At 41.0% G+C, this 26,721-nt stretch overlaps 1 protein-coding gene across 2 annotated transcripts in view; it reads left to right on the top strand.

Annotated features, from left to right (window-relative positions):
• LOC117525718 (alpha-1,6-mannosylglycoprotein 6-beta-N-acetylglucosaminyltransferase B-like) overlaps nt 1-26,721 on the top strand; it is a 473,200-nt gene that overhangs the window by 127,734 nt on the left and 318,745 nt on the right. For both annotated transcript variants that reach the window (XM_034187646.1, XM_034187647.1), the window contains exon 3: nt 17,038-17,188. In XM_034187646.1, coding sequence (XP_034043537.1) covers nt 17,038-17,188 — 151 coding nt within the window. The remainder of the gene's footprint in view (nt 1-17,037; nt 17,189-26,721) is intronic.

Here is a 26,721-nt window from a genome sequence, read left to right as displayed (position 1 = left end):
AGAATCAAACCTGTTTGATATATTATTGTGGTCGGCGGCCGTCGTGAGGGTTTCCTGCTGCTGAAAAGCTACAAGCATCCAAACGATTGCACTGTGCCTGTGCAAACACTGCAGAGCTGGCTTGTAATGTTATTATTATTATTATTATTATTGCTGTTGTTTTGTTTTTAAACCTCATTTGTAAAAAAAAAAAAAAAAAAAAAAAAGCCATTTGCAAAGCCAAAAAGTTGATTTGACAATCATCTGATATAACCGGGGTCAAATTAAATAGAACACTGCCATCTACTGGTTCCCAGATGCTTAGTACTTAGGGCGAATACTGCCATGAACACGCCTGGCCAGTAGATGGCAGTAGAGGCCTTGAAAACAAAATTCCAGATAATCCCTGTCTGCTACATTTAAAATGCGTGGAATTTAACAAACGCAAATACAAAACCAACGTCTATAAACACAGAGAATATATTCAAGAGAGTTTTAGGCACTAGAGTTTAATGCTGTTGTCTGTGGAGCCTGAACAGAGTGTCTGAAATGCATTTGTCCTGTCGTGATGGGTACATCATTGTACCCATAATGCACTGCGGGGCACAGCATGTGCTCACAGAACCTTAAAAATTAGCACATTACTTTAAAACTAAAACATATATCTGATATTTTCACTTTATAAAACTTCAGACAGTAATTTTAAATAACTTGTCCAAAATTAGTTTGGTTAAAATTTAAACCATAAGTTAAAAATGTATGCCTCTGAATGACTTAGGTGATATTGCCAGCATATTGGTATGGTGTTAGGGGAAATGTGTGTTTTTTTTTTTTTGTTTTTTTTGGGGGTTTTTTTTTTGGCTGTTTCTCCTTTGTCTGCAGAGGATTGACGCTTTTCATACAAGCAGTTCTCTTCTGTTTGCAGAGGTTATAACTGTGTGTCTGTTACAAAACTTTTAACAGGTGGGTGCTGAACTGATTTTAAAAGTGCTTGTCCCTGTTCAGCTTTGTTTATCTGTTTAAAAGTTATTGGGCAAAAATTAATCGGAAGATAATTGGTCCGATAATGGTTTTTAAAGTTATCTAAAAAGATAATCCGATAATGAAAACATTATCTTCCAGAATTATCTGTTATCGGATTATCGGAAGTGTGCCCACCACTGGCTGCAATGCACCATGGGAGTTCTGGGTTTTGAGGTTTTAAATATATTGTGGTTCATGTTAGTTTCACAGTGTTGTTAGTGATATTGATTTCCAGAGTTGTTGTAGTTCAATTGGTTTAGCCAGTTTAGTTAAGTGTTATGTTGCTATTACCACGAGTGAGTTAAGTCTCACATTAGTACCATGAGTGAAATGTGTAGTGGTTTTAATGTCTTCTTCCACCGGCTTTTTTTTTTTTGGTCAAATTAAAAGTACCTGCTTACAACAGCTGTGCATGGGTGCGTGCAGCTTTGATCACAGACAAACTGTGGACAGCCGATATTTGCCATTTGCCATTTTTTAAAGAAGCTACGGATATTAACTAGCAACACTGAACAATGGATGTTGCTAACTACTTTCTGGATTCACACGCAATTCCAGCAGAGGGCAGTAAAAATACATGGATTACACAAAAAAGTAAAAACATTTATTTCCATTGTGGTCCATTTAAAAATCAAATGACAAAATACAAGTAAAAATAAAATAATAATAATAATAATAATAATAATAATAATAATAATAATAGTGTGTATATGATAACAAGAACCTATACAATTTATAAATACATTCAGACAGTAAATTAACATAAAAAATTACATAATTAACGGGAAATAAAAGGCTTGAATTGCTCTTGTAAAAATTTTGAGGTCTAAGGTTCTAACAACATTCTGGAATCACACACCATTACAACTAAGTATACAAGCTTTGCTTAGGGCCCCTTCACATATAAGCACGATTGAAGCTGGCTAGTGCACGAAGGAGGAATTACATGCCATTCGTGAAAAATCAGAGCCACCACTAACGCCTCATACACCTGTCGCCACAACCATTTGTGCACACCAGCGGCCGAAAGACAGAGTTCCCTGTGTGTGCCTGTTTGATCCCCCTCTCATCAGGTGTCAGCCACATTTCAGGTACCACACACAAACATCCAATACCACTCGTGGAACACTTTAGGAAATGTGATGGCAATTGCGCAGTCAGGATGAAAATAGTGAGCAGGCCACCACTTTTGTGCTGGGTGTCAAATTTGTCTAAGTGCCCCCACAACTGTGGCATTGCCAAGCAACACACATGTGGCGTGCCAGAGTGTTGGGTCCCTTCTCAACACATGTGGTATGCACGTGTTTAACGCGCTCCGCCGTGCTCCCCCCTGCACAACACATATGGTATGCGTGTGTTCCACGCACCCCCACACACCACAACACGTGGCATGCGTGTGTTTCGCGCTCCCCCCGCTCTGCCCCACAACACATGTGGTGTGCGGGGGGGGGGGCACACTTGCATGAAATGCTGATATGTATGTACAGATGGGGAGCCATGTCTGAGCACACACTGTGCAGTGAGCCCGCTCGTAGCTGATCGCCAGCCAGAGAATCACTGACAGCTGCAAATGGTGGCTCAGTGCACAAGAGGTGTCACATTAAAACACAGAAACCACAGCCAGAACAGACATATAAATTAGTACTACAATAACTACATGCACAGTTACATGCCAAAATAATTAAAAACCATGATCACATAACAGAAACAGAATGTCATGTGTTTCTGACAGGACGTGCATGTCAGGCCAGGCCCACACGTGTCCTTTGAGTGATGCACAACAAGACAGACACTGCATCATGTGGAACATAGCTCACATGGGTGATGTGACATTCAGATCGCCTGCTGTGTTTCCACATGATCTGACGGTCCGTTTCACCTGGGACAGCCTGTCAAACGTGTGTGCTCTGCGCGTGCTCCAGCCCGTCACAAAAGTGACATATGTTTTATGTATTTCCACGTGACAACAGCAAGCACACACACGTCACGATGGACAGTTGAAAGGTCATGTTCTTCAAAACACGGTACATGTTCTACATCTGTGACATCCAGGTCCAGAGATCCCAACAGCTGCTGCTGTAGGCAGCCATGCCCCCTGTCCATTCGGCGCACACACCAAAGTGTCAGTCTCTGTTTCTGTATGTGATCATTGATTTTAGTTATTTGGCATGTAATTGTGTATGTAGTTATTGTAGTAATAATTTCTATACCTGGATGGACATAATAAAACTAGAGCATAAAATTATATAAAAAAATTAGAGCACACTGCTTCATTCATCTCATTTCATGACTGTATGTCTGTGACCATGCGTCATGTACACAGGCACAGAGGGATCATACTTGTATTGTCCGCTCAATAAGAAGGATTAAATATTGGAAATCGCAGTGTTTTATATGGTGTGCGGTTTTCATTTTTTTCTCCACAGCAGGGCGATGCCATTATTTTCTTTTACAGGTACATGTGATGGCTTCGAATCACAAAAAGTGGTGGCTGATTGGTCACCCAGAGGAGAACATTAATGGAATTACTGGTTTACTACATTGCTTCTTTGGGGAAAATTGTTGCTTTGTGGGGGACCCCTAAACAATGTCTGATTACAATAAAATTTGGCACAGATGTTTTATTTTATTAGTGGAACAACAACAATGTGGCCCAAAACATTTTGTAACATTTGAAGATTTGAATACTGTGTCCACACTTATCACTTATGTAACTGTAATAAAAAAAAAAAATCAGATTGATACACAGATTTATAGGTATTGTTTAATTACCATAACTGTTTTGTCATGTGTTAAAAACAGCTTATGTTGTCCTATGTAATTAATTTCAGCAATGGACCCACAAGTTGGAGTCAACCAGATCATAATTGTTCTATTTTTGTGACAGAACAAGAGACCAGCAGAAACACACCATCTTGGTCTGTACTCTTTACTTTCACCTTTTCTTCAATGTCAGACCGGTGTCGCCGACTGAACTGTCCCCCGTTCAGTCGGCGACAGTAGTGGAGTAGTGGAGGCAGGGCGGACCAATTTTTAGGGGGAACCGTTCGGTCTGCGACATTTAGGTGAAAGAGAGTCAACAATGGTGACCACTAGCACCTGTACCTTAAAAAGAACTATTATTAAGGCTCAAATAAGTCTTCTTCTTAAAACTTTATCTGAATGAATGGGGCCGTCTTATATTTGCAGTCTAGACTTTTCCATGTCTTATCCATTCATTGTAGTAGTTTGTGGCAAATAGCCATAAAATAAGTGGGGTATATTGTATGGTTATTTTGTCGATTGCACAAAGTAGCTCCTGTTGTCCCTCAGAAATTTAGTTTCGGCAGTAGACCCACATTATTCTGTTTTTATTGCTATAACAGCCTCAAGATTGATTTTTATCTCAATAGGAGAGCAGCAGAATCACAGCACATCATGCCCTATTTGCTTCCACCTTTTCTCTCCCTTAAACCAGATTCTGTCTCTGTAGGTGGGGATTCATTTGAGTTACAGAATAATTCCTTATCCTGGTTTTTAAAAGCTCTTTAAAATCTCCATAGTTTCTTCTCTTCTTCTTTTGCAAGACACTGTGAGAAAATGTTGGGCATTTACCTATCTGAAAAGTTTGGGGTCTTCCTATGTTCAGGCCTTAGTTTCTAGCCATTGAAATGATCCATTTTAATTTGTAAAATTCCCAGCAATAGTCTGTTCTTTTTAAAATTACAATTCAGAGGAGTTTTACACATGTGGAGCACTTAAATGCCAGAAATAAGTGTGATTGAATGATTACATAGCTACTAGGTGTTAATATTTTCCTATCTAATGGGTTATTAAAGACTGCAATGCCATGTTATTCTGACTGAAGTCCTGCTCCTATCCATTTAGATTGACGAGTTTATATTAGACCTTTGTTCAGATTGTCAACTCTCTGATTATTAACATTAAGTTTCCACATAGATGTAGCCACAGTCAGCCAATCACAAAGTTGTGACAAAGTAAGCCACTGTTACAGTATGGCATCGCGATCCATCACAAGCAAAGGACACGACATTGTCAGTGACAAAGGAATACTGCTGCTGAGAAGATAAGTCACTGAATCTGGGATTCCTTTGGCTGCTGGAGAAGCTGGAGGCAGATGATGACCTTGCACCGCTGCTTTTGGCACTTGAAGCGCTTTGGCGGTAATTGCATGTCAAGCAGCAGATTTGGGCTTTGACAAATTGATCAAGGTTCTTAATCCAGGTGTTTAAAGTGTCAGTAAGGGACCTGCAATAAAACGCACTCTGACCTTTGTCGTGTTCTCCCAAGTTAGATCAGATTTTACTGTTGATTCCATCACAACATGCTTCTCCACACTGTTTTTCTATTATATATAATAGCTGTAAACCATTACTTCTTGATATTTAGGACATGCTTTATCATTAGGTCAGATTTTTCTGCTGATCAAATTCAATACATATATACAACAAATATAATATATATGGTGTAAAATATAATAAGTTCTTCATACTGTCTGGTTGCAAATCATCCCACAGACAAGCACAGATCACATTCCAAACTGTACATTTTGAATACATTTTCTTGATTTTATAGTTACTGCTTGCAAGAGTTGGCAGATTAGTTGTTTTTTGAACCCATCGCTGAGTTTATAAATTGAGTTACAAAGGTTTTTAATACATTAAAACATGTCGGACCAGACACCAAAATCAGATGTTTGTATAATATGCATTGTTTAGCTTTTTATTTTTTCTTTTACATTTAAAATATGAAGGATTGCAGTTCTGTAGGTCTTTTCTGGCAAAGTGCTTTACACTGATGCCTCACATTTGCTTCCTCAGGCTGGGACCCATTTTTACAGTTGAGTTTACTGAATAAATAAGACATTTGCTATTCCTGTAATTAGATGTCATGTTGCTAAGTTGAATGGTTACAGCTTTATTTTAAACTAGTTGAGTTACCCGTTATACACATGGCTAATAGAGATTCATTTTAGCCATGTCATTGTATATTTCATGTCACTTTATTTAAGGTGTAGTAAGTTGCATTGCATTGTGTGTATGATGTCATCATTAATTTTCATACAGCAATTTGTGACATTCATGAGACTTACATGAATGATGATAAAAGGTGGTAGCATGTCATATCACTGCAATACTCTGGCATGCCGTACACAGCAGGTACATTTTAATTGAAAATACGTGCACCTTAAACTTGCACGCAGCATGTGCTGGCCTGTTTGAATTGGAATTAGAGTGCACCCTAGCCAGCCACTACTACGTAGTAAGTAGAGTGTGATGCCTGATACCTGACCTGAGTACCATGTGAACTGTGAAAATAAGGGCTCCAGTGAGCGAGTCATGATCTAATGTACGAGGTCTGTTAGAAAAGTATCCGACCTTTTTATTTTTTTCAAAAACCTGATGGATTTGAATCACATGTGCTTGCATGAGCCGACCTTGAACCTTCGCGTGCATGCATGATTTTTTTCACGCCTGTCGATTGCGTCATTTGGTTGTAAGCAGCCTTTGTTTGAGGATGGGTGGAGTCTCTCGTTGTTTTTTCTTTGCAAGGAAATGGCGGAACAACTGGAGCAGCGCGACTGCATCAAATTTTGCCACAAACTGGGCAATAGCCAGGTGGAAACCATTCGGATTATTCAGATGGCTTTCGGTGACTATCCTCTGGGCATCACACAGATTAAGGAGCGGTACAACCGGTTTAAAGACGTCCGCACAACGGTGGAGAGCGCATCGCGCTCCGATCGGCATCAACACGCTGAAACGACCGGATCATTTCCAAAGTGAACGCTGTGGTGATGTGGAACCATCGTGTGATTATCCGAGAAATTGTGGAAGAGGTGGACATTCCACTGTGACAGAAGATTTTGCCATGAAAAGAGTGGCGGCGAAATTCATCGGCACGAAGCTGATGGTGCAGCAACAGCGCCTCCGTGTTGAAGCCTCACAGGACATGCCCTGACATGTCCAGCTTGTCCACAATTTCTCGGATAGTCACACAACTGAAAAGCCACCGAAAGCCGTCTGAATCTTCCGAATGGTTGACAAGCTGGGCATGTTACAACATGTCCTGTGAGACTTCATCACGGAGGCACTGTTGCTGCGCCATGAGCTTCGTGCCGATGAATTTTGCCACCACTCTTTTCATGGCAAAATCTTCTGTCACAGTGGAATGTGCCGAAAAAGTGCTGATGTCCATCTCTTCCGCAATTTTTCGGATAATCACACGATGGTCCCACATCACCACAGCGTTCACTTTGGAAATGATCCGGTCGTTTCAGCGTGTTGATGCCGATCGGAGCGTGACTCGCTCTCCACCGTTGTGCGGCCGTCTTTAAACTGGTTGTACCGCTCCTTAATCTGTGTGATGCCCAGAGGATCGTCACCGAAAGCCGTCTGAATAATCCGAATGGTTTCCACCTGGCTGTCGCCCAGTTTGTGGAAAAATGTGATGCAGTCGCGCTGCTCCAGTTGTTCTGCCATTTCCTTGCAAAGAAAAAATGACGAGAGACTCCACCCATCCTCACACAAAGGCTGCTTACAAGCAAATGACGCAACCGACAGGCGTGAAAAAAATTACGCATGCGCACAAAGGTTCAAGGTTGGCTCATGCAAGCACACGTGATTCAAATCCATCAGGTTTTTGAAAAAAAAATAAAAAGATTGGATACTTTTCTAACAGACCTCGTATAAGGTTGACTGTGTGTGTGTGTGTGTGTGTGTGTGTGTGTGTGTGTGTGTGTGTGTGTGTGTGTGTGTGTGTGTGTGTGTGTGTGTGTGTGTTCGTGCAGGTATGCTTTCAACCTAAGGGCCAGTGACCTTCCCTTTGGTGCCCCCAGTCACCATAGCAGGTTTGGTGTTGATTGCTTAATTACGGTGGGTGTGCATAGTGAACACACATGCACACGTGGTCAGTTTTATTAGATATCCTGTTTTTTGTCTGTACAGCATCTCTTGGACAGAATTAAGTGTAGTCCAGGTCTAGGGATTGTTTTTCACGTGCCCTTTTCTGCAGGTAGAGTCTCTCATATTGTAAATTTGAAAATTGTTTGGTGGCAGTAAAACGGAAAGTCATCTTATTAACTACCTTTGAACTCTGAGATTGTTGATGGACTATTCTTCTGTTGGCATAACAGACATCTGTACACTAAGATTCTTTTTTGAAACAAAGTGAAATAGTTGATGTTGTCTTTTAGAGCTGGTCTCCCTTTGCCAATTTTTGACAGCGATTTCTGTCCTGATTTCAAAATTGTGGAAATCAGGCCCATTTTTACCATAAGACAAAATGTGGCCATTGGGTATTGTGAAGACTTTGCATTCATCTGTCCATCTGTCTGTGCTCAACATAAGTCCAGTCCTATTACTGCCAGGGTCTTCAAATTCACAGGGAGCATTCTTGGGACACAGACCTTGGACAAGTTCAAAGATGGCTAACCTTGATCTATTCTAATGGGTCAAAAGGTCACGTTCTTTCTACACACTCTTTAATTGATGACATGCTCATACGGCCAAGGGTATTTTAGCATTGTATTATATTTTAAAATAGTAGGCAAAACTCTTATTTACCTACTATTTTATCCCATTACTGTACATACGAGTGTAACCAATTATTGCTGAATACAGTTGTTTTTGCACGTGCCATGTACGTACATGGTGCATGTGCAGACACTAAAACACTACTATCTTACAGTTAAAAATCCAGACAGTCCCAGTTACGACACCTACTTTTACATAAGTCTCCCAGTCTGTACCAATTCAATTGATAATTTACTTTGTTTATTTCACAATTCATCCCCACATAATTTTTTTTTAAATGCTTAAAGCTTATATACATGAAGGGCTCATTCTAAACTTATAAAACACTTCATTTCGTGCATGTAGGTAAATATTGGATGGTTGTGAATATTATATTCCATTTGTGCTAATAACTGCCTCTAAATTCTACATACCTTACTTTCCGAACTATAAGTCAGTTATTTTTCAAATTTGGGGGTTCTCATTATATTCTGAAGGGACTTATGCATAAAAAGATACTGCATTGAACAAGCTACAGTGATTCACACTGGAGTGAAATGTGGTGGTAAAGCAGCGTTAAGCTTGATGCTAGTCACTGTAAAACAAGATGATGATGAAGACCTGAATGAGAGACACATTCTCTCTTAGACAATGAATACATTTAACAAATCATGCTTTCAAACTGAAAGATCATGCTCTGGCCTAAAAAGAGGGATCATAAATGTCATACTTTTTGGCACACCACTTGTTTGGACCAAGTGAGACGAGAACAGCAACAGCAGGTCAGCAAGTGTGCATTCTACACCCCAGTTCCAGTGAAGTTGGGACATTGTGTAAAATGTAAATAAAAACAGAATACATCAATTTGAAAATCCTCTTCAACCTATATTCAACTGAATACACCAGAAAGACAACATATTTAATGTTCAAACTGATAAACTTTATTGTTTTTGTGCAACTATTTGCTCATTTTGAAATGGATGCCTGCAACATGTTTTAAAAAAGCTGGGGTAGTGGTATGTTTACCACTGTGTTACATCACCTTTCCTTCTAACAACACTCAATTGTTGTGTGGGCCGCTGAAGAGGAGGTACTGCTGGCCTACCACCACCAGAGGGCGCCCTGCTTGAAGTGCGGGCTTCAAGCACGAGAGGGTGTCGGAGCAACAGAGAGTGACAGCTGTCACTCATCAACAGCACCAGCTGTCACTCATTCAACTATCATCCACATCACCATAAAAGCCGGACTGCAACTCCACCTCCCCGCCGAGAAATCAGCTACCACTCAGGTAACCTTCTCTGCTGTGCTTTACCGTGACTAAATATTGTTCTGTGTGCAGCCGTTGTTCCTGTGGATACAGTCTTCTGCTGCATTGGCGCATAGTGTGGGTTTGCGACGTCTTTGCCTCTCACTCCATCCAGAGAAGCGATTGACAGGAGCTGCACGGGTGTTCCTATTTTGGAGGTGGAGGTTCTCCCTCCCGGAGGAACTGAGTACTGAGAGATTACTGGGTGTGTATTCATACACCCACCATTAACTGTTTCTGTTTCTGCCAGCAGTACCAGGTCTGACAGCTGGAGACGGTGGCCACCTGGGGACCCAGGACTTGGCGGCTCCGGTGTTCTTCAGATCTGTTGGCGGTGGAAGCCGTGTGGGATCCGGCTCTTCTCTGGACAGACGTCTTCTATCCTCGAGCCTGCCCACATGTCACTTTTTGTACGATTGACTGTATTTCTCAACTGCAATTGTCTGTATTCCATTGTGCAATTCACAACATTAAATTGTTATTTTTGGCTTATCCATTGTCCGTTCATTTACACCCCCTGTTGTGGGTCTGTGTCACTACACTTTCCCAACACTCAATAAGTGTTTGGAAACTGAGGACACTAATTGTTGAAGCTTTGTAGGAGGAATTCTTTCCCATTCTTGCTTGATGTATGACTTCAGTTGTTCAACAGTCTGGGGTCTCCGTTGTTGTATTTTGCGCTTCATAATGCGCCACACATTTTCAGTGGGCTACAGGTCTGGACTGCAGGCAGGCCAGTCTAGTACCCGCACTCTTACTACGAAGCCACGTTGTTGTAACACGTACAGAATGTGGCTTGGCATTGTCTTGCTGAAATAAGCAGGGACGTCCCTGAAAAAGACGTTGCTTGGATGGCAGCATGTGTTGCTCCAAAACCTGGATGTACCTTTCAGCATTGATGGTGCCATCACAGATGTAAGTTGTCCATGCCATGGGCACTAATGCACCCCCATACCATCACAGATGCTGGCTTTTGAACTTTGCGCTGGTAGCAATCTGGATGGTCTTTTTCCTCTTTTGTCCGGAGGACATGGTGTCCATGATTTCCAGAAACAATTTGAAATGTGGACTCATCAGACCACAGCACACTTTTCCACTTTGCGTCTGTCCATTTCAAATGAGCTCGGGCCCAGAGAAGGGCCTGTAGATGGCCTGTAGATGATGGAATCCCTAAATTCTTTGCAACTGAAGGTTGAGACTGTTGAGCTATTTTTTTTTCATACAGTTGTTCAAAAAGTGGTGATCCTCACCCCATCTTTGCTTGTGAATGGCTGAGCCTTTTTGGGATGCTCCTTTTATACCCAATCGTGACACTCACAATTAGTGTCCTCAGTTCCCAAACGCTCATTGAGTGTTGTTAGAAGGAAAGGTTTTGTAACACAGTAGTAAATATACCACTTTCCCAGCTTTTTTGAAACGTGTTGCAGGCATCCATTTCAAAATGAGCAAACATTTGCACAAAAACAAAGTTGACCAGTTTGAACATTAAATATCTTGTCTTTGTGGTGTATTCAATTGAATATAGTTTGAAGAGGATTTGCAAATGATTGTATTCTGTTTTTATTTACATTTCACACAATGTTCCAACTTCATTGGAATTGGGGTTATAAACAAAAATGCACAGTTCTCAAATATTTAACTACATTGCACTTTTTCCTCCCCTGTGATCAGCTGTTAAGTGGCCAAAAGAAGCAGTTTCTTCATGTTTTGTGCCTCATACAATAACATTCATGAGCTTGTTAGTTTCTGCTCACTAACGCTTTGTGTTCTAAATTAAATAAATTTTTCTTCTTATTTCATGACACTCTACCACTATTTTTCAAAACTAAATGTGACTTACTGGCCTGTGCAACTTGTATATGTTTCTTTCCTCTTCATGATGCATTTTTGAACAAATGGAACTAATACCCCATGCAACTTATAGTCAGGACAATAGGCTTCTTAAGCAAGCAATATGAAATCTCACTTTGCAACATTTTTTTTCTTTCCTTTGTAAGTGTGTAAAATGAGAATAAACACATGAATCTCAGGGTTTTTAAATAAGAAAAAGTCCATTTAATATAGGAGAGACTAGCTAGCCTTTATAGAATAATTTTCATTTGCTCATTGATTTATTTATTTTGTCTGGGACATTTTAGTCTACCTCTTAGTTATGAGACCTTGACCTTTGGAGTGTCGCTCTAATTACCCTAATGTGGTCTTTTATCTTCTTGCTCGCAGACTGTTTCACTGCAGATGGCCATTGTATTCATCTTTCCCCACACACAGCCCTGTGCAGTCCCTCCTGATTGCCTCTGTATGCTGGGTTACAGAAATAAATTGGCCAACTCAGACCCAGGCAGGGAGATGGAGGTTAAAAAAAAAAGATTGAGAATGAAAGCCACAGCATAATTAGTTCCTGGCTCTTCATCACTCACATCTTGGTGAAAGCAGTGTTCTCATATCAAAAGATATAAAGGTAAGCCCATATTCAGACGGGAAGCTCTGGAGTGTCTGGCCTGAACAAATGACATTTTATGATGAGATCAGATCGAAGGTCATGGCAGATGTTGCGATGTTGTCATCAGAGAACCCAAGAGATTTGTGTATAGATGAAGTTCAAATCTGGATCAAGAACAGATCATATCTCAGATCAGTTCTCTGTTATCACAAACAGACTGATTTTATAATGTCACTCACTCTGTTTAATATAGTTGCTACTATGGACACATTTTTGTCCATCAGGTCCAGGTGACTCAGTATAGCTCCTGCCAACAAAAATTTGCACCCTGTGCGTCCATCCCTGAGTCTTGTAAGTTCAACTCCTCCTCAGCCATTTGATGGACTCAGTGAAACTTCCCATAATGGTAAGTGGTAGCACATTATATGAAGATGTGCATGAAGGAAAATAATTCCAGCCTGACATCTTCCAGGGAAGATAAGACTGATAGATTAATTTTTAATTCATGCATCATATGCTATTGACCTCATAGGCACAACTCATCCTATACAGTTTGATGGATTTCAGTGAAACTTCACACAGTGGTAACACACCATGTGAAGATGTGCATGAAGGTAATTGCAGTTTTGTGTACAATTAATTCATCATGCTGTAGGATGTTGACTTTGTGAGAACAACTTGTCATAAATCCACTGTATGGATTTCAACAAAACCTCACACAATGAGGTAAAATATTCTGGTTTAATGTCTTCAGTAAGGGACAGTTTGACTTTTGTGTTTAACTGATGAATCATACTGCATGGTACTGACTTCACATCTTCCTTGGAAACTACTTTATGGATTTCAGTAGAAGCTTCAAACAGTCATAGCACATGATCTGAAAATGGATACAAAAGAAAACAGTGGATTCAGTGTGAAAGATAATTGTACTTTTGCTTTCTTTTTTGTAAATATACCATATTTTACCAGTTTGGTAATTCAGATTTACTACCACCAATGTATAACACATGCAAGCAGCTGGGATGTCCAAGGAGGGCGTATCATTTTGTGAGCTTTTTGACAGCTGTTTAATTAGTTCTAGATCACTTTGTGCAGATTGCAAGACAATACTTAGGCTTGGGTTTGGGACTTCGCATCTCCCTCTCTCTCCTCTGTGTTTTTCTATCTCTGCTCCAGTCTTTAAAAGTCCCAACTTCACCAGACTGTGAATTCTTCATGCTATATTTGGAATAACCATGGAATTAATCAGCTGGTCTCTCAACACTATTGACACTATATTTTCAACTGGAAAATCATAGTTGGAGGACCCTTTGTGCCCAGATGAAACCTATCCTGTGGGCTATGTTCTCGACGTCTGGGAGAAGTTTCACGTTGCGTGCTTGGCACCACTCTCTATGGAAGACGTCAAAGATTTATTCTTATTTGCTTTTATGGTAGGAGGCCTGGGGCTGATTGGGTTATGTGCTGCCCTGACCTACAGGAAAATTGGCAAAACGGCTGCTACCAGAACCACAACCCCACATCTGTCCGTCATGACTAATGAAGTGGGTAAGGCGGTACAATCTCAGACTGGATTAACTTTTGAACTCAAACGTAAGTTGGAAAACATCTCGGAGTAAATATCTGCCTTGCAAAGGAAGATGTTGGAGACCAGGGAATATTCATGAATTGGATTCCGACGGTCAGAGGAGCCGCAAATGGAATTTCTGTGTCTCTTTCTGCCTAGCCCTAAACATGACAGTCTTATTAGTTACCAAAGGTCAAAACGCCCCGCTTGTTTTCTTCCAGAAGGATTTCAACGGCCTTGGTGAAGCATTCGACTCCCCTCTTATCTGCCTTCCCTTACAGCTTGCTGTTGTCAATGCAAACTCCAGACACACGGACAGAGACTGAGGCACGTCCTCCCCCACCCCTACCACCCTCCCCTTGTGTTTCTGTCCCTACCCCCCACCCCAGCCTCTGCTCTGCCACTCCCGGGAGGCCGTGCGGCACAAGCTGCAGTGCCCCCACCCCCCCAAGCCCGGATCGGCCATGTGACGGAAATGCTACTGCAGCCCCAACACACTCATTGCCTCAATTCGGATGACGGATTGATCCAAAGCTTAGCGTACATAAACAAATCAAATGGATATGTACAGTTGTTTTAATTCTGATGTGTGTCATTATTATATTCAACTAGTAGTAATTGTGGATTAATTGCTGTATTTTTGTTTGAATTAATTGAGTGTGAAGATGAATTGCCCTTTTAGAGATCAATAAGGTTGTTTGAATCTTGAATCATAGGGCTATTTTAAAACTACAGGGTATTCTCTATCTGTTAATGAGGTCATTGTAGTTGTATGTATGTATGTATGTATGTATGTGTGCTCATACATAGGTGTGCATGAAACTCTTAATTTTTGTAAATTTGCAGAAAGTAGCAAGACATATTTCTGCAGCATACACACTGCTGCGTGTACTCTGTGATCATGGAAGTCACCATGGATCGTGTCATGGACAGCACCACGCATAGCTCATTGTACTGTGCTATGTACAGGAGAACACACCACCACCATGGACAGTGAATGAACAGCACCACGCACAGCTCAATGCATAGGACCATGGAAAACTTAATGGAAAGCACCATGCATAGCTCAATGCACAGCCGAATGGGTGGCACCATAGAAAGCATCATGCATAGTGCCATGTGCAGCACTATGTTTGTCATCATGAACAGTCCCATGCATAACAGCAGGGGCAGTGCGATGGACAGCACCATGCATAGACCACTGTTATGCATTTCTTGTAATTGTATAGGCTTCTCCCACTCTTTCTATTCACAAAGTGAAGTCTATGGCTACAAATCTTAAGAAAGGCAAAACAGCAACACAGTCACTGTTCTCACGTTTTGTGAGACAGGTTCACAGTGTCATCTTCAGTATTTGGCAGCAGCAACAGAAATTCTCCAGGCAATGAAATGACCTTTCTCAAGTAAGTTGGATAACCATGAAAGAATTTGTAAGAGCTGTTGTAGGCACCTTTAAGTTTCCCCAAATAATAATAATAATACTTATGTGGCATTGACAACATCTTAAGTTGCAAGGGTAGCACCTTTGAGCTGTTCTACTCTGCAGATGTCCGAGAGAGTGCAGCCAATTAATTACTGCTTTGTTATCATCATCATCATCATTAATTCGTCAGCCCAATTTGAAGATAATACTAAAGGATTATTAACCAACTGTGAGGTCTGGATGGGGAAATATCAGACCAACGTGTTGTCAGTACGGACTGACCGAAGTGAGGTCCGTGCAAAAAACATGGAGGTCTGATATCCCCATACAGGCCAAGCAAGTGAGGTTAATAACTGTTTATTATATGGCTATTATATATATATATATATATATATAAACACACAGACTTACAGTATTGCCCGCATTTGAAAGCTGATGATGGCTCATAGTCCAACATGTTTGCTTCACCTCCATGAAGAACTTGCTAACAGATGTTCCAGTCGTTAGCTGGTAAACTTTCAATCTGTGTGTTTTTTAGATTCTATTTAGATATTTATGGAGTACGTTCATGTCTGACATGGTTTTCTAATCGCGTTTTTAGCTTCTGGTTTGTAAAGAAAATATGCGTTTCAGACTGATTGTCATGGAAATTGGTCCGATATTGGAAAATATCAGATCGGTGATCAGCCAATCAGAGCGCGCGTAGCGTCGCAGCCATATAATAATGTTATTTATTACTAATTCTATTTGAATTTAATCATTTGCATTATTTTTAAGTTTTTATCAGTTTTTATCAATTACTTGTGTGTGTGTGTGTGTGTGTGTGTATAAGTTGAAATCAAGGATGTCCTAGAGGTTGTGATGCGTTCCTGTGGTGTACTGGAAGTGCTGCAACACACTATCTGGTTTCTATGGGACCAAAGTAGGAGCTGTGTAATAAATAGGTAGTTAATACTAACTATATCAGAAGATCTATATCAGAAAAATGGCAACATGTATGCAGATATTGAAGCTTACCTTCTCCACAGTGAAATGAGTCCAGGCATGATTTCTGATCATGGATAATCCAAACTGCAAGATAGGCTAAAATGCAGCTTGCTGAATTCCCCATGACATTTCCTCTAGACGAACTTTGATGTTTTGAAATTTTTCAATTTAAATGATTTTGTTTAGAAATTCTAATAGCATGGTGTTCCATGTGTGAAATGTGCATCAAACATCGAAATGGGACAAATGGCTGTTTAGAATGGAGGAAGAGCTAAAGCTGAAGACAGAAAATGGTTTATTAGGAATGCATAGAAAACCCTTTGAATTTGAATAATTCCAATAGTTATTGCACTTAGTTTTCAAATTGAGCAACACCACAAGTTTAATCCAAGGAGCTGACTTGATTTGTTCCTACAATAACCATTTTGAAAATGATGTGAAAATGTCAAAATTGATACCTTTTATTATAATTTTTGATTCCAAAACCTTGAAAGTTGAATCCAAGTCATTTCAATGAAACCTTATAAGGTTCAATTTCAGACGTTAGTAAGGAAATGACACCATTATATGTTTGGGAATAACAAGCCTTTACTTTTGGTTATGTACTTCATTGGTAAACTACCATCGGTAGTTCACCAATGGTTTTCCAGTGCAAGCTGCTTCCTGGTTAGAGTGCAGAGCAGTCCATTTTTATGTCCAAGGGTTAATGCGTGCTGTGCAGTATGCTTAATCGTTCCAGTGCGGTTCACCTTTCAGTCTTATTTCCGTCTTGTTTTTCCTGTGTATCTCCACACTCAGTGCTGGGAGGTGTGGAGTCGCGAGGTGTTCTGAGGAAGATCAGTGACATGCTTGAAGTGATCTTGAAGAGGATGGACAGCCTGTCAAAACTCGACAACACCTCCACCAGTGACGCACGCCGCCTGGATGAGCTCAGCTCTGCGATCAAAAGGTACGGTTTAATGTGTGTGTCCTTCTTGGTTTGTTACTGTTAACTAGTGTTTAAATGAATAAATATTAAATTAATTATTCAACTCAGCATTTTACACAGATTATCTTTCTCCTATGGCAGCTGTGAGCCTCATGATAGAGGGGGCTGGTGTTTGTCTGGTGGTTTGATCCCTGGTTGCTACCTGTCCCACTGATGTGACTGATTTTCCTGTGAGAATGTTGGACATATCTGACAACAGGGTGTGATAGCTAAGGGCCCCTTCACACATAGTGCAGATTTGGTCGATTTGTGCATAAAGTGCACATGAATCGTATGCAAACCGCGTAAAATCGTAGCTGCTTCTAACACCTCGTGCACCTGTTTGCTACAACTATTTGTGCACACCAGTGGCTGAAACACAGAGGGTGTGCTGTGCAAGCCCATCGAACCCTCTCGCGGCAGGTGTCGGCCAAATTCCAACTGACGCGCACGAGCATCTAACACCGCTCATTTGGCACTTAGAAAATGTGTGGCCATTCGTACTATCATCACGAAAAGCAGACAATCACTGTCGAGGTGGATGTCAAATTTGTCTACTGTAAGTGCCTCACGACTGTGAAGTTGCCAAGTGCACATGTGGCGTGCCAGAGTGTCGGCTCCCCCCTCAACACATGTGTGCATGTGTTTTGGTACATTTGCAACTACACTCAACAAAAATATAAACGCAACACTTTTGGTTTTGCTCCCATTTTGTATGAGATGAACTCAAAGAGCTAAAACTTTTTCCACATACACAATATCACCATTTCCCTCAAATGTTGTTCACAGACCAGTCTAAATCTGTGATAGTGAGCACTTCTCCTTTGCTGAGATAATCCATCCCACCTCACAGGTGTGCCATATGAAGATGCTGATTAGACACCATGATTAGTGCACAGGTGTGCCTTAGACTGTCCACAATAAAAGGCCACTCTGAAAGGTGCAGTTTTGTTGGTCTTGTTAGGAGAGACGGCATCCATCCCACTTTGGATGGAGCAGCTCTCATTTCTAGAAATCTGGCCAATTTTCTTAAATCCTCCAAACCGTGACTATCCAGGGTTGGGACCAGGAAGCAGAGTTGTAGTCTTACACACCTCTCTGCAGCTTCTCTCCCCCTACCATCTCCACATTACCCCATCCCTGTAGAGATGGTGCCTGCTCCCAGACCACCAATAACCAGTAAAAATCTATTTAAGCATAAAAATTCAAAAAGAAAAAATAATATAGCACCTTCAACTGCACCACAGACTAAAACAGTTAAATGTGATCTATTAAACATTAGATCTCTCTCTTCTAAGTCCCTGTTAGTAAATGATATAATAATTGATCAACATATTGATTTATTCTGCCTTACAGAAACCTGGTTACAGCAGGATGAATGTTAGTTTAAATGAGTCAACACGCCCGAGTCACACTAACTGCCAGAACGCTCGTAGCACGGGCCGAAGCAGGGGATTAGCAGCAATCTTCCATTCCAGCTTATTAATTAATCAAAAACCCAGACAGAGCTTTAATTCATTTGAAAGCTTGACTCTTAGTCTTTTCCAACCAAATTGGAAGTCCCAAAAACCAGTTTTATTTATTATCTATCATCCACCTGGTCGTTACTGTGAGTTTCTCTGTGAATTTTCAGACCTTTTGTCTGACTTAGTGCTTGGCTCAGATAAGATAATTATAGTGGGCGATTTTAACATCCACACAGATGCTGAGAATGACAGCCTCAACACTGCATTTAATCTGCTATTAGACTCAATTGGCTTTGCTCAAAATGTAAATGAGTCCACCCACCACTTTAATCATATCTTAGATCTTGTTCTGACTTATGGTATGGAAATAGAAGACTTAACAGTATTCCCTGAACACTCGCTTCTGCCTGATCATTTCTTAATAACATTTACATTTACTCTGATGGACTACCCAGCAGTGGGGAATAAGTTTCATTACACTAGAAGTCTTTCAGAAAGCGCTGTAACTAGGTTTAAGGATATGATTCCTTTATGTTCTCTAATGCCATATACCAACACAGGGCAGAGTAGCTACCTAAACTCTGTAAGTGAGATAGAGTATCTCGTCAATAGTTTTACATCCTCATTGAAGACAACTTTGGATGCTGTAGCTCCTCTGAAAAAGAGAGCCTTAAATCAGAAGTGCCTGACTCCGTGGTATAACTCACAAACTCGCAGCTTAAAGCAGATAACCCGTAAGTTGGAGAGGAAATGGCGTCTCACTAATTTAGAAGATCTTCACTTAGCCTGGGAAAAGAGTCTGTTGCTCTATAAAAAAGCCCTCCGTAAAGCTAGGACATCTTACTACTCATCACTAATTGAAGAAAATAAGAACAACCCAGGTTTCTTTTCAGCACTGTAGCCAGGCTGACAAAGAGTCAGAGCTCTGTTGAGCTGAGTATTCCTTTAACTTTAACTAGTAATGACTTCATGACTTTCTTTGCTAATAAAATTTTAACTATTAGAGAAAAAATTACTCATAACCATCCCAAAGACGTATCGTTATCTTTGGCTGCTTTCAGTGATGCCGGTATTTGGTTAGACTCTTTCTCTCCGATTGTTCTGTCTGAGTTATTTTCATTAGTTACTTCCTCCAAACCATCAACATGTCTATTAGACCCCATTCCTACCAGGCTTCTCAAGGAAGCCCTACCGTTAATTAATGCTTCGATCTTAAATATGATCAATCTATCTTTATTAGTTGGCTATGTACCACAGGCTTTTAAGGTGGCAGTAATGAAACCATTACTTAAAAAGCCATCACTTGATCCAGCTATCTTAGCTAATTATAGGCCAGTCTCCAACCTTCCTTTTCTCTCAAAAATTCTTGAAAGGGTAGTTGTAAAACAGCTAACTGATCATCTGCAGAGGAATGGTCTATTTGAAGAGTTTCAGTCAGGTTTTAGAATTCATCATAGTACAGAAACAGCATTAGTGAAGGTTACAAATGATCTTCTTATGGCCTCAGACAGTGGACTCATTTCTGTGTTTGTTCTGTTAGACCTCATTACTGCTTTTGATACTGTTGACCATAAACTTTTATTACAGAGATTAGAGCATGCCATAGGTATTAAAGGCACTGCGGTGGTTTGAATCATATTTATCTAATAGATTACAATTTGTTCATGTAAATGGGGAATCTTCTTCAAAGACTAAGGTTAATTATGGAGTCCCACAAGGTTCTGTGCTAGGACCAGTTTTATTCACTTTATACATGTTTCCCTTAGGCAGTATTATTAGAAAGCATTGCTTAAATTTTCATTGTTAGGCAGATGATACCCAGCTTTATCTATCCATGAAGCCAGAGGACACACACCAATTAGCTAACATGCAGGATTGTCTTACAGACAAAAGACATGGATGACCTCTAATTTCCTGCTTTTAAACTCAGATAAAACTGAAGTTATTGTACTTGGCCCCACAAATCTTAGAAACATGGTGTCTAACCAGATCCCTACTCTGGATGGCATTACCCTGACCTCTAGTAATACTGTGAGAAATCTTGGAGTCATTTTTGATCAGGATATGTCATTCAGTGCGCATATTAAACAAATATGTAGGACTGCCTTTTTGCATTTGCGCAATATCTCTAAAATTAGAAAGGTCTTGTCTCAGAGTGATGCTGAAAAACTAATTCATGCATTTATTTCCTCTAGGCTGGACTATTGTAATTCATTATTATCAGGTTGTCCTAAAAGTTCCCTGAAAGGCCTTCAGTTAATTCAAAATGCTGCAGCTAGAGTACTGACGGGGACTAGAAGGAGAGAGCATATCTCACCCATATTGGCCTCTCTTCATTGGCTTCCTGTTAATTCTAGAATAGAATTTAAAATTCTTTTTCTTACTTATAAGGTTTTGAATAATCAGGTCCCATCTTATCTTAGGGACCTCATAGTACCATATCACCCCAATAGAGCGCTTCGCTCTCAGACTGCAGGCTTACTTGTAGTTCCTAGGGTTTGTAAGAGTAGAATTGGAGGCAGAGCCTTCAGCTTTCAGGCTCCTCTCCTGTGGAACTAGCTTCCAATTCAAATCAGGGAGACAGACACCCTCTCTACTTTTAAGATTAGGCTTAAAACTTTCCTTTTTGCTAAAGCTTATAGTTAGGGCTGGATCAGGTGACCCTGAACCATCCCTTAGTTATGCTGCTATAGACTTAGACTGCTGGGGGGTTCCCATGATGCACTGAGTGTGTCTTTCTCTTTTTGCTCTGTATGCACCACTCTGCATTTAATCATTAGTGATTGATCTCTGCTCCCCTCCACAGCATGTCTTTTTCCTGGTTCTCTCCCTCAGCCACAACCAGTCCCAGCAGAAGACTGCCCCTCCATGAGCCTGGTTCTGCTGGAGGTTTCTTCCTGTTAAAAGGGAGTTTTTCCTTCCCACTGTTGCCAAGTGCTTGCTCACAGGGGTTCGTTTTGACCGTTGGGGTTTTTCCGTAATTATTGTATGGCCTTGCCTTACAATATAAAGCACCTTGGGGCAACTGTTTGTTGTGATTTGGCGCTATATAAATGAAATTGATTTGATTTGTTTTATTGGGGGGGGGGATACCAGTCAGTATCTGGTGTGACCACCATTTGCCTCATGCAGTGCAACACATCTCCTTCTAATAGAGTTGATCAGGTTGTCAATTGTGGCCTGTGGAATGTTGGTCCACTCCTCTTCAATGGCTGTGCGAAGTTGCTGGATATTGGCAGGAACTGGTACACGCTGTCATATATGCCGGTCCAGAGCATCCCAAACATGCTCAATGGGTGACATGTCCGGTGAGTATGCCGGCCATGCAAGAACTGGGACATTTTCAGCTTCCAAGGATTGTGTAGAGATCCTTGCAACATGGGGCCGTGCATTATCCTGCTGCAACATGAGGTGATGTTCTTGGATGTATGGCACAACAATGGGCCTCAGGATCTTGTCACGGTATCTCTGTGCATTCAAAATGCCATTCATAAAATGCACCTGTGTTCTTCGTCCATAACAGACGTCTGCCCATACCATAACCCCACCGCCACCATGGGCCACTCGATCCACAACACTGACATCAGAAAACCGCTCACCCACACGACGCCACACACGCTGTCTGCCATCTGCCCTGAACAGTCTGAACCGGGATTCATCCGTGAAGAGAACACCTCTGCAACATGCCAAATGCCAGCGAATGTGAGCATTTGCCCACTCAAGTCGGTTACGACGACGAACTGGTCAGGTCGAGACCCCGATGAGGACGACGAGCATGCAGATGAGCTTCCCTGAGACGGTTTCTGACAGTTTGTGCAGAAATTCTTTGGTTATGCAAACCGATTGTTTCTGCAGCTGTCCGAGTGGCTGGTCTCAGACGATCTTGGAGGTGAACATGCTGGATGTGGAGGTCCTGTGCTGGTGTGGTTACACGTGGTCTGCGGTTGTGAGGCTGGTTGGATGTACTGCCAAATTCTCTGAAACGCCTTTGGAGACGGCTTATGGTAGAGAAATGAACATTCAATACACGAGCAACAGCTCTGGTTGACATTCCTGCTGTCAGCATGCCAATTGCACGCTCCCTCAAATCTTGCAACATCTGTGGCATTGTGCTGTGTGATAAAACTGCACCTTTCAGAGTGGCCTTTTATTGTGGGCAGTCTAAGGCACACCTGTGCACTAATCATGGTGTCTAATCAGCATCTTCATATGGCACACCTGTGAGGTGGGATGGATTATCTCAGCAAAGGAGAAGTGCTCACTATCACAGATTTAGACTGGTTTGTGAACAATATTTGAGGGAAATGGTGATATTGTGTATGTGGAAAAAGTTTTAGATCTTTGAGTTCATCTCATACAAAATGGGAGAAAAACCAAAAGTGTTGCGTTTATATTTTTGTTGAGTGTACTAACAAACTGAATTTGAGTTTTAACACCACAATCGCTTCTGGTAGCATCAAAAGTGACAACAGACCCAAACAATGAGCCCGCACATCTGTCTTTGAACATCTTGCCCCCTGCCGGAAGCTCTTGTTTACTACATGGCTCCCAGCACAGAAGCAAGCTGAGAGGAGCCACAAAGCCAGCTCTCTACCCAATCACAATGCTGCCATTTTATTATATTGTGTGCACGTTTTATGACATTGTGCGCACGTTTTAAGCATCGTTTGAGTAAAACAAGGGCACGATCTATTTAAACGTGGCCACAATTTGTAAAACATCCACTCAATATTGTCTTGACACATAAATGTTGGCTATTAGCCAACAAATCAGGAGACAGTGTAATACATTTCCCCATTAGAAATGGATCTGGTCAGAGTGTATCATCATGGTTTGGGTGCACAAGGACATATAGAGAACTCCAGTAACTCATCATGACATCATCTGGAGTTTAAGCACATTAAAAAGGATGCTGAGGGCGAAGTGTTTCCCCGTTGTGAGGATGACAATTTAGGTCATATTGTGAAGTTCATTTTGAACGAAAGGAAAACGTGCGCACATTTTATTCATTCGAGGGCTCAATTAAAGGAAAACATACGCATGAATTATCACGGCCAGGAAAACGTGCACACGTTTTATTAATTCGTGGGCTCAATTAAAGGAAAACGTACACACAAATTATCATGGCCAGAAAAAAATATCACTTTAAGTGACATCTCCCGGGTTCCGTACTCCCATCGAGAGTTTTTGTAAATTAAGTTTGAATAAAAAGCTTCTGTTTACGTTTTGCTTCTGGAAACACGAGTCCGAAAGTGTGGTTTTTGAACATAGTGTGTGTGAGAACATAAATCGTGCGCTCTGAACTTTTACACCATGCGGTTCTGTGGTACATTTTGAGCTGTAGCCGAGAACAGTGATTGAAAATATATCAGCCCAGCTTCAGGGCCAATACTGCCATGAACACTACTGGCCAAGGTTGGGTAGGATTACTTTGAAAGAATACATGTGGATTACATGTATGTATGTATGTACATACATTTGGATTACTTGTAATCTGATTACTTTTGGATTACATTTCAAAGTAATCCTACCCAACCCTGCTACTGGCCAGTAGATGGCAGTAGAGACCTTGAAAACTTGCCAAAACAAAATTCCAGATAATCCGTGTCTGCTACATTTAAGATGTGTGGAATTTAACAAACGCAGACACAATAGCAACGTCTGTAAACCCAGAAAATATATTTATGAGAGTTTTAGGCACTAGAGTTTAATGCTGTTGTCTGTAGAGCCTGATCAGAGTGTTTCAAATGCATTTCTCATGTCGTGAACGTACTGATTACCCTATCCTACCCATAATGCACTGCTGGGCACAGCATATATCCACACTAAAACCTTAAAAATTTGCACGTTACTTTAAAGCTAAAACATATATCTGATATTTTCACTTTATAAAACTTCAGACATGAGATTAATTTAAATAATTTGTCTGAAATCAGTTTGGTTAAAAGTTGAACCATAAGTTAAAAATGTATGCCTCTGAATGACTTGGGTGATATTGCCCTCGTATTAGTATGGGGTTTTTGGGACCAGTTCTCCTTTGTCTGCAGAGGATAGAGCAGTTTCTTCTTGAAGCAGCTCTTCTCTGTTTTGCAGAGGGTAGAACTACACATCAGCTACGAAACATTTAACAGGTAGGTGCTCAACTGATTTTAAATTTTATAAATGTTTGTAGCTGTTCAGCTTTATTTACCACATTATCTGTCTAAAAATGACCAGACAAAAATTTATCGCAATTAGTCCGATAATGGTTTTTAAAGTTATCTAAAAAGATAATCCGATAATGAAAACATTATCTTACATAATTATCGGTTATCAGATTATTTGAACTGTGCCCACCACTGCATGAGGGCTGTGAGCGGCGCGCTGCAGGACCAGGACAAGCCATCAGTACGACAATATGCCACTTTCAGTCACGTATCAGCAGAAATACGCCGTACCAAACGTCGTTTGGTCAGTTATCACAGCGCCTTTTTCTTTTTTTAGAAAATACATTTATTTGCTTGTTCATTTTAGCCATTTCACACTCCTGTTATAAGACAGTGATTGTAGTGCAGTGGTAAAGTTTCCATCTGGTAATCCGAGCGTGTGGGTTTGAATCCCGTGGCATTTTTTTCTTTTTATTTAACCAGGGTTATTTAACTGTGGGCTTCTGTATTGCATTCCTTTTTATGTATTATTTATATCACCCAGTGATATTATACAGCTGGTTTTTATTTAATTTCCTCCACATCAGCAGTGCGATGTCGTGTACCTTGTCCCATGGAACACAATGCAAGCAGCTGGAGCAGCTCGCACTCTGTTCCTGCTCGAAAGACACCGTCGTGTGCATGAACTATCGCACCGGCATAGTGCACGCCTGCCCGTCGGCGCAATGTTTCGGGCTGCGTTCATACGAGCTCTACCGCCGTACATATTTGCACTATGTGTGAAGGGGCCCTAAACTAAGTCAACTACGAGCCACTGAATTTCAGTGAGCTTGCAAAAGTCCTGAAACAATTGAAGGTGTGTAAAGCTGCAGGGGTCTGTGGTGTGTGCTGAGCATCTTCAGTTTGGTATAAATGCTGCTCTGTTGGAATTGCAAGCAATTTTTATCATAATTGTGGGGATTCCAAAACTACAGGGGTATTGCTAGTAAAGATACTTGTATCATTTGTAGTAGTACTTATTACTTGCTGATTAGCAACTGGAGCATCTTGACTTTAAACCCAAGGAGCCAACCGCTGACCACATCCTTTCTTTGCAAGTACCTATTGAATGTAAGTATTAAAATTGGCAGTGCTTCTTTGTTGCCTTTGTTGATTGTTAGAATGGGTATTGCTTGATTGAGGTATTTGGGCTGGTCTGTAGGGCCTCCTCAAAATTCAAAAGATCACAAATAAATTCCTGGACATCACATATGGCCTAGAAACGGGTATTGGGAGTGCTGTTCAGAGTTTCGGCTGTGTGTCTGACTTTTACTTATTGAGTTCTGGTGTTTGGCAGGCATGTGGTCTGTCTCCTACTCTGTTCTGTGATAGCATGTGTTGGGTAAGGATGTGGCAAATATTTACTTGGTGCCTTTGTTGGTGCAGATGATGCTGTGGTCTTCGTGAAATCAATAGATTCCACGACACTTGGTAAGCTGAGTGAGAATTCAGAGTGTCTGTGTTATGACTGTTCTGTATCAAGTCCAAAAATCCAGGTGGCTTTAAATGACTTCCTGGACTCAGACTCCAGTTGGTGGAGTTGGACACTATCAAGATGATGACATTTGGAGCTGCCCTGTTCTTCTTCAAGACCACAAAAAACCTATGGGTGATGACTCGGAGGGTTGGTAAATAAATAAATGGTAAATGGACTGCATTTATATATTTTCCATCTGCATCAGATGCTCAAAGCACTTTACAATTATGCCTCACATTCACCCATTCACACAAACACAATCTCACACCGATGTCAGAGTGCTGCCATGCGATGCGCTCACTACACACTGGGAGCAACTTGGGGATCAAGGACATTGCCCAAGGGCCCTTAGTAATTTTCTGGTCAGACTGGGTTTTGAACCAAGGA

The sequence above is a fragment of the Thalassophryne amazonica genome, chromosome 15, assembly GCF_902500255.1.
Source record: "Thalassophryne amazonica chromosome 15, fThaAma1.1, whole genome shotgun sequence".
Taxonomy (NCBI): domain Eukaryota; kingdom Metazoa; phylum Chordata; class Actinopteri; order Batrachoidiformes; family Batrachoididae; genus Thalassophryne; species Thalassophryne amazonica.
Note: the sequence above shows the minus strand (reverse complement) of the source record. Positions and strands in the feature narration are given on the sequence as shown.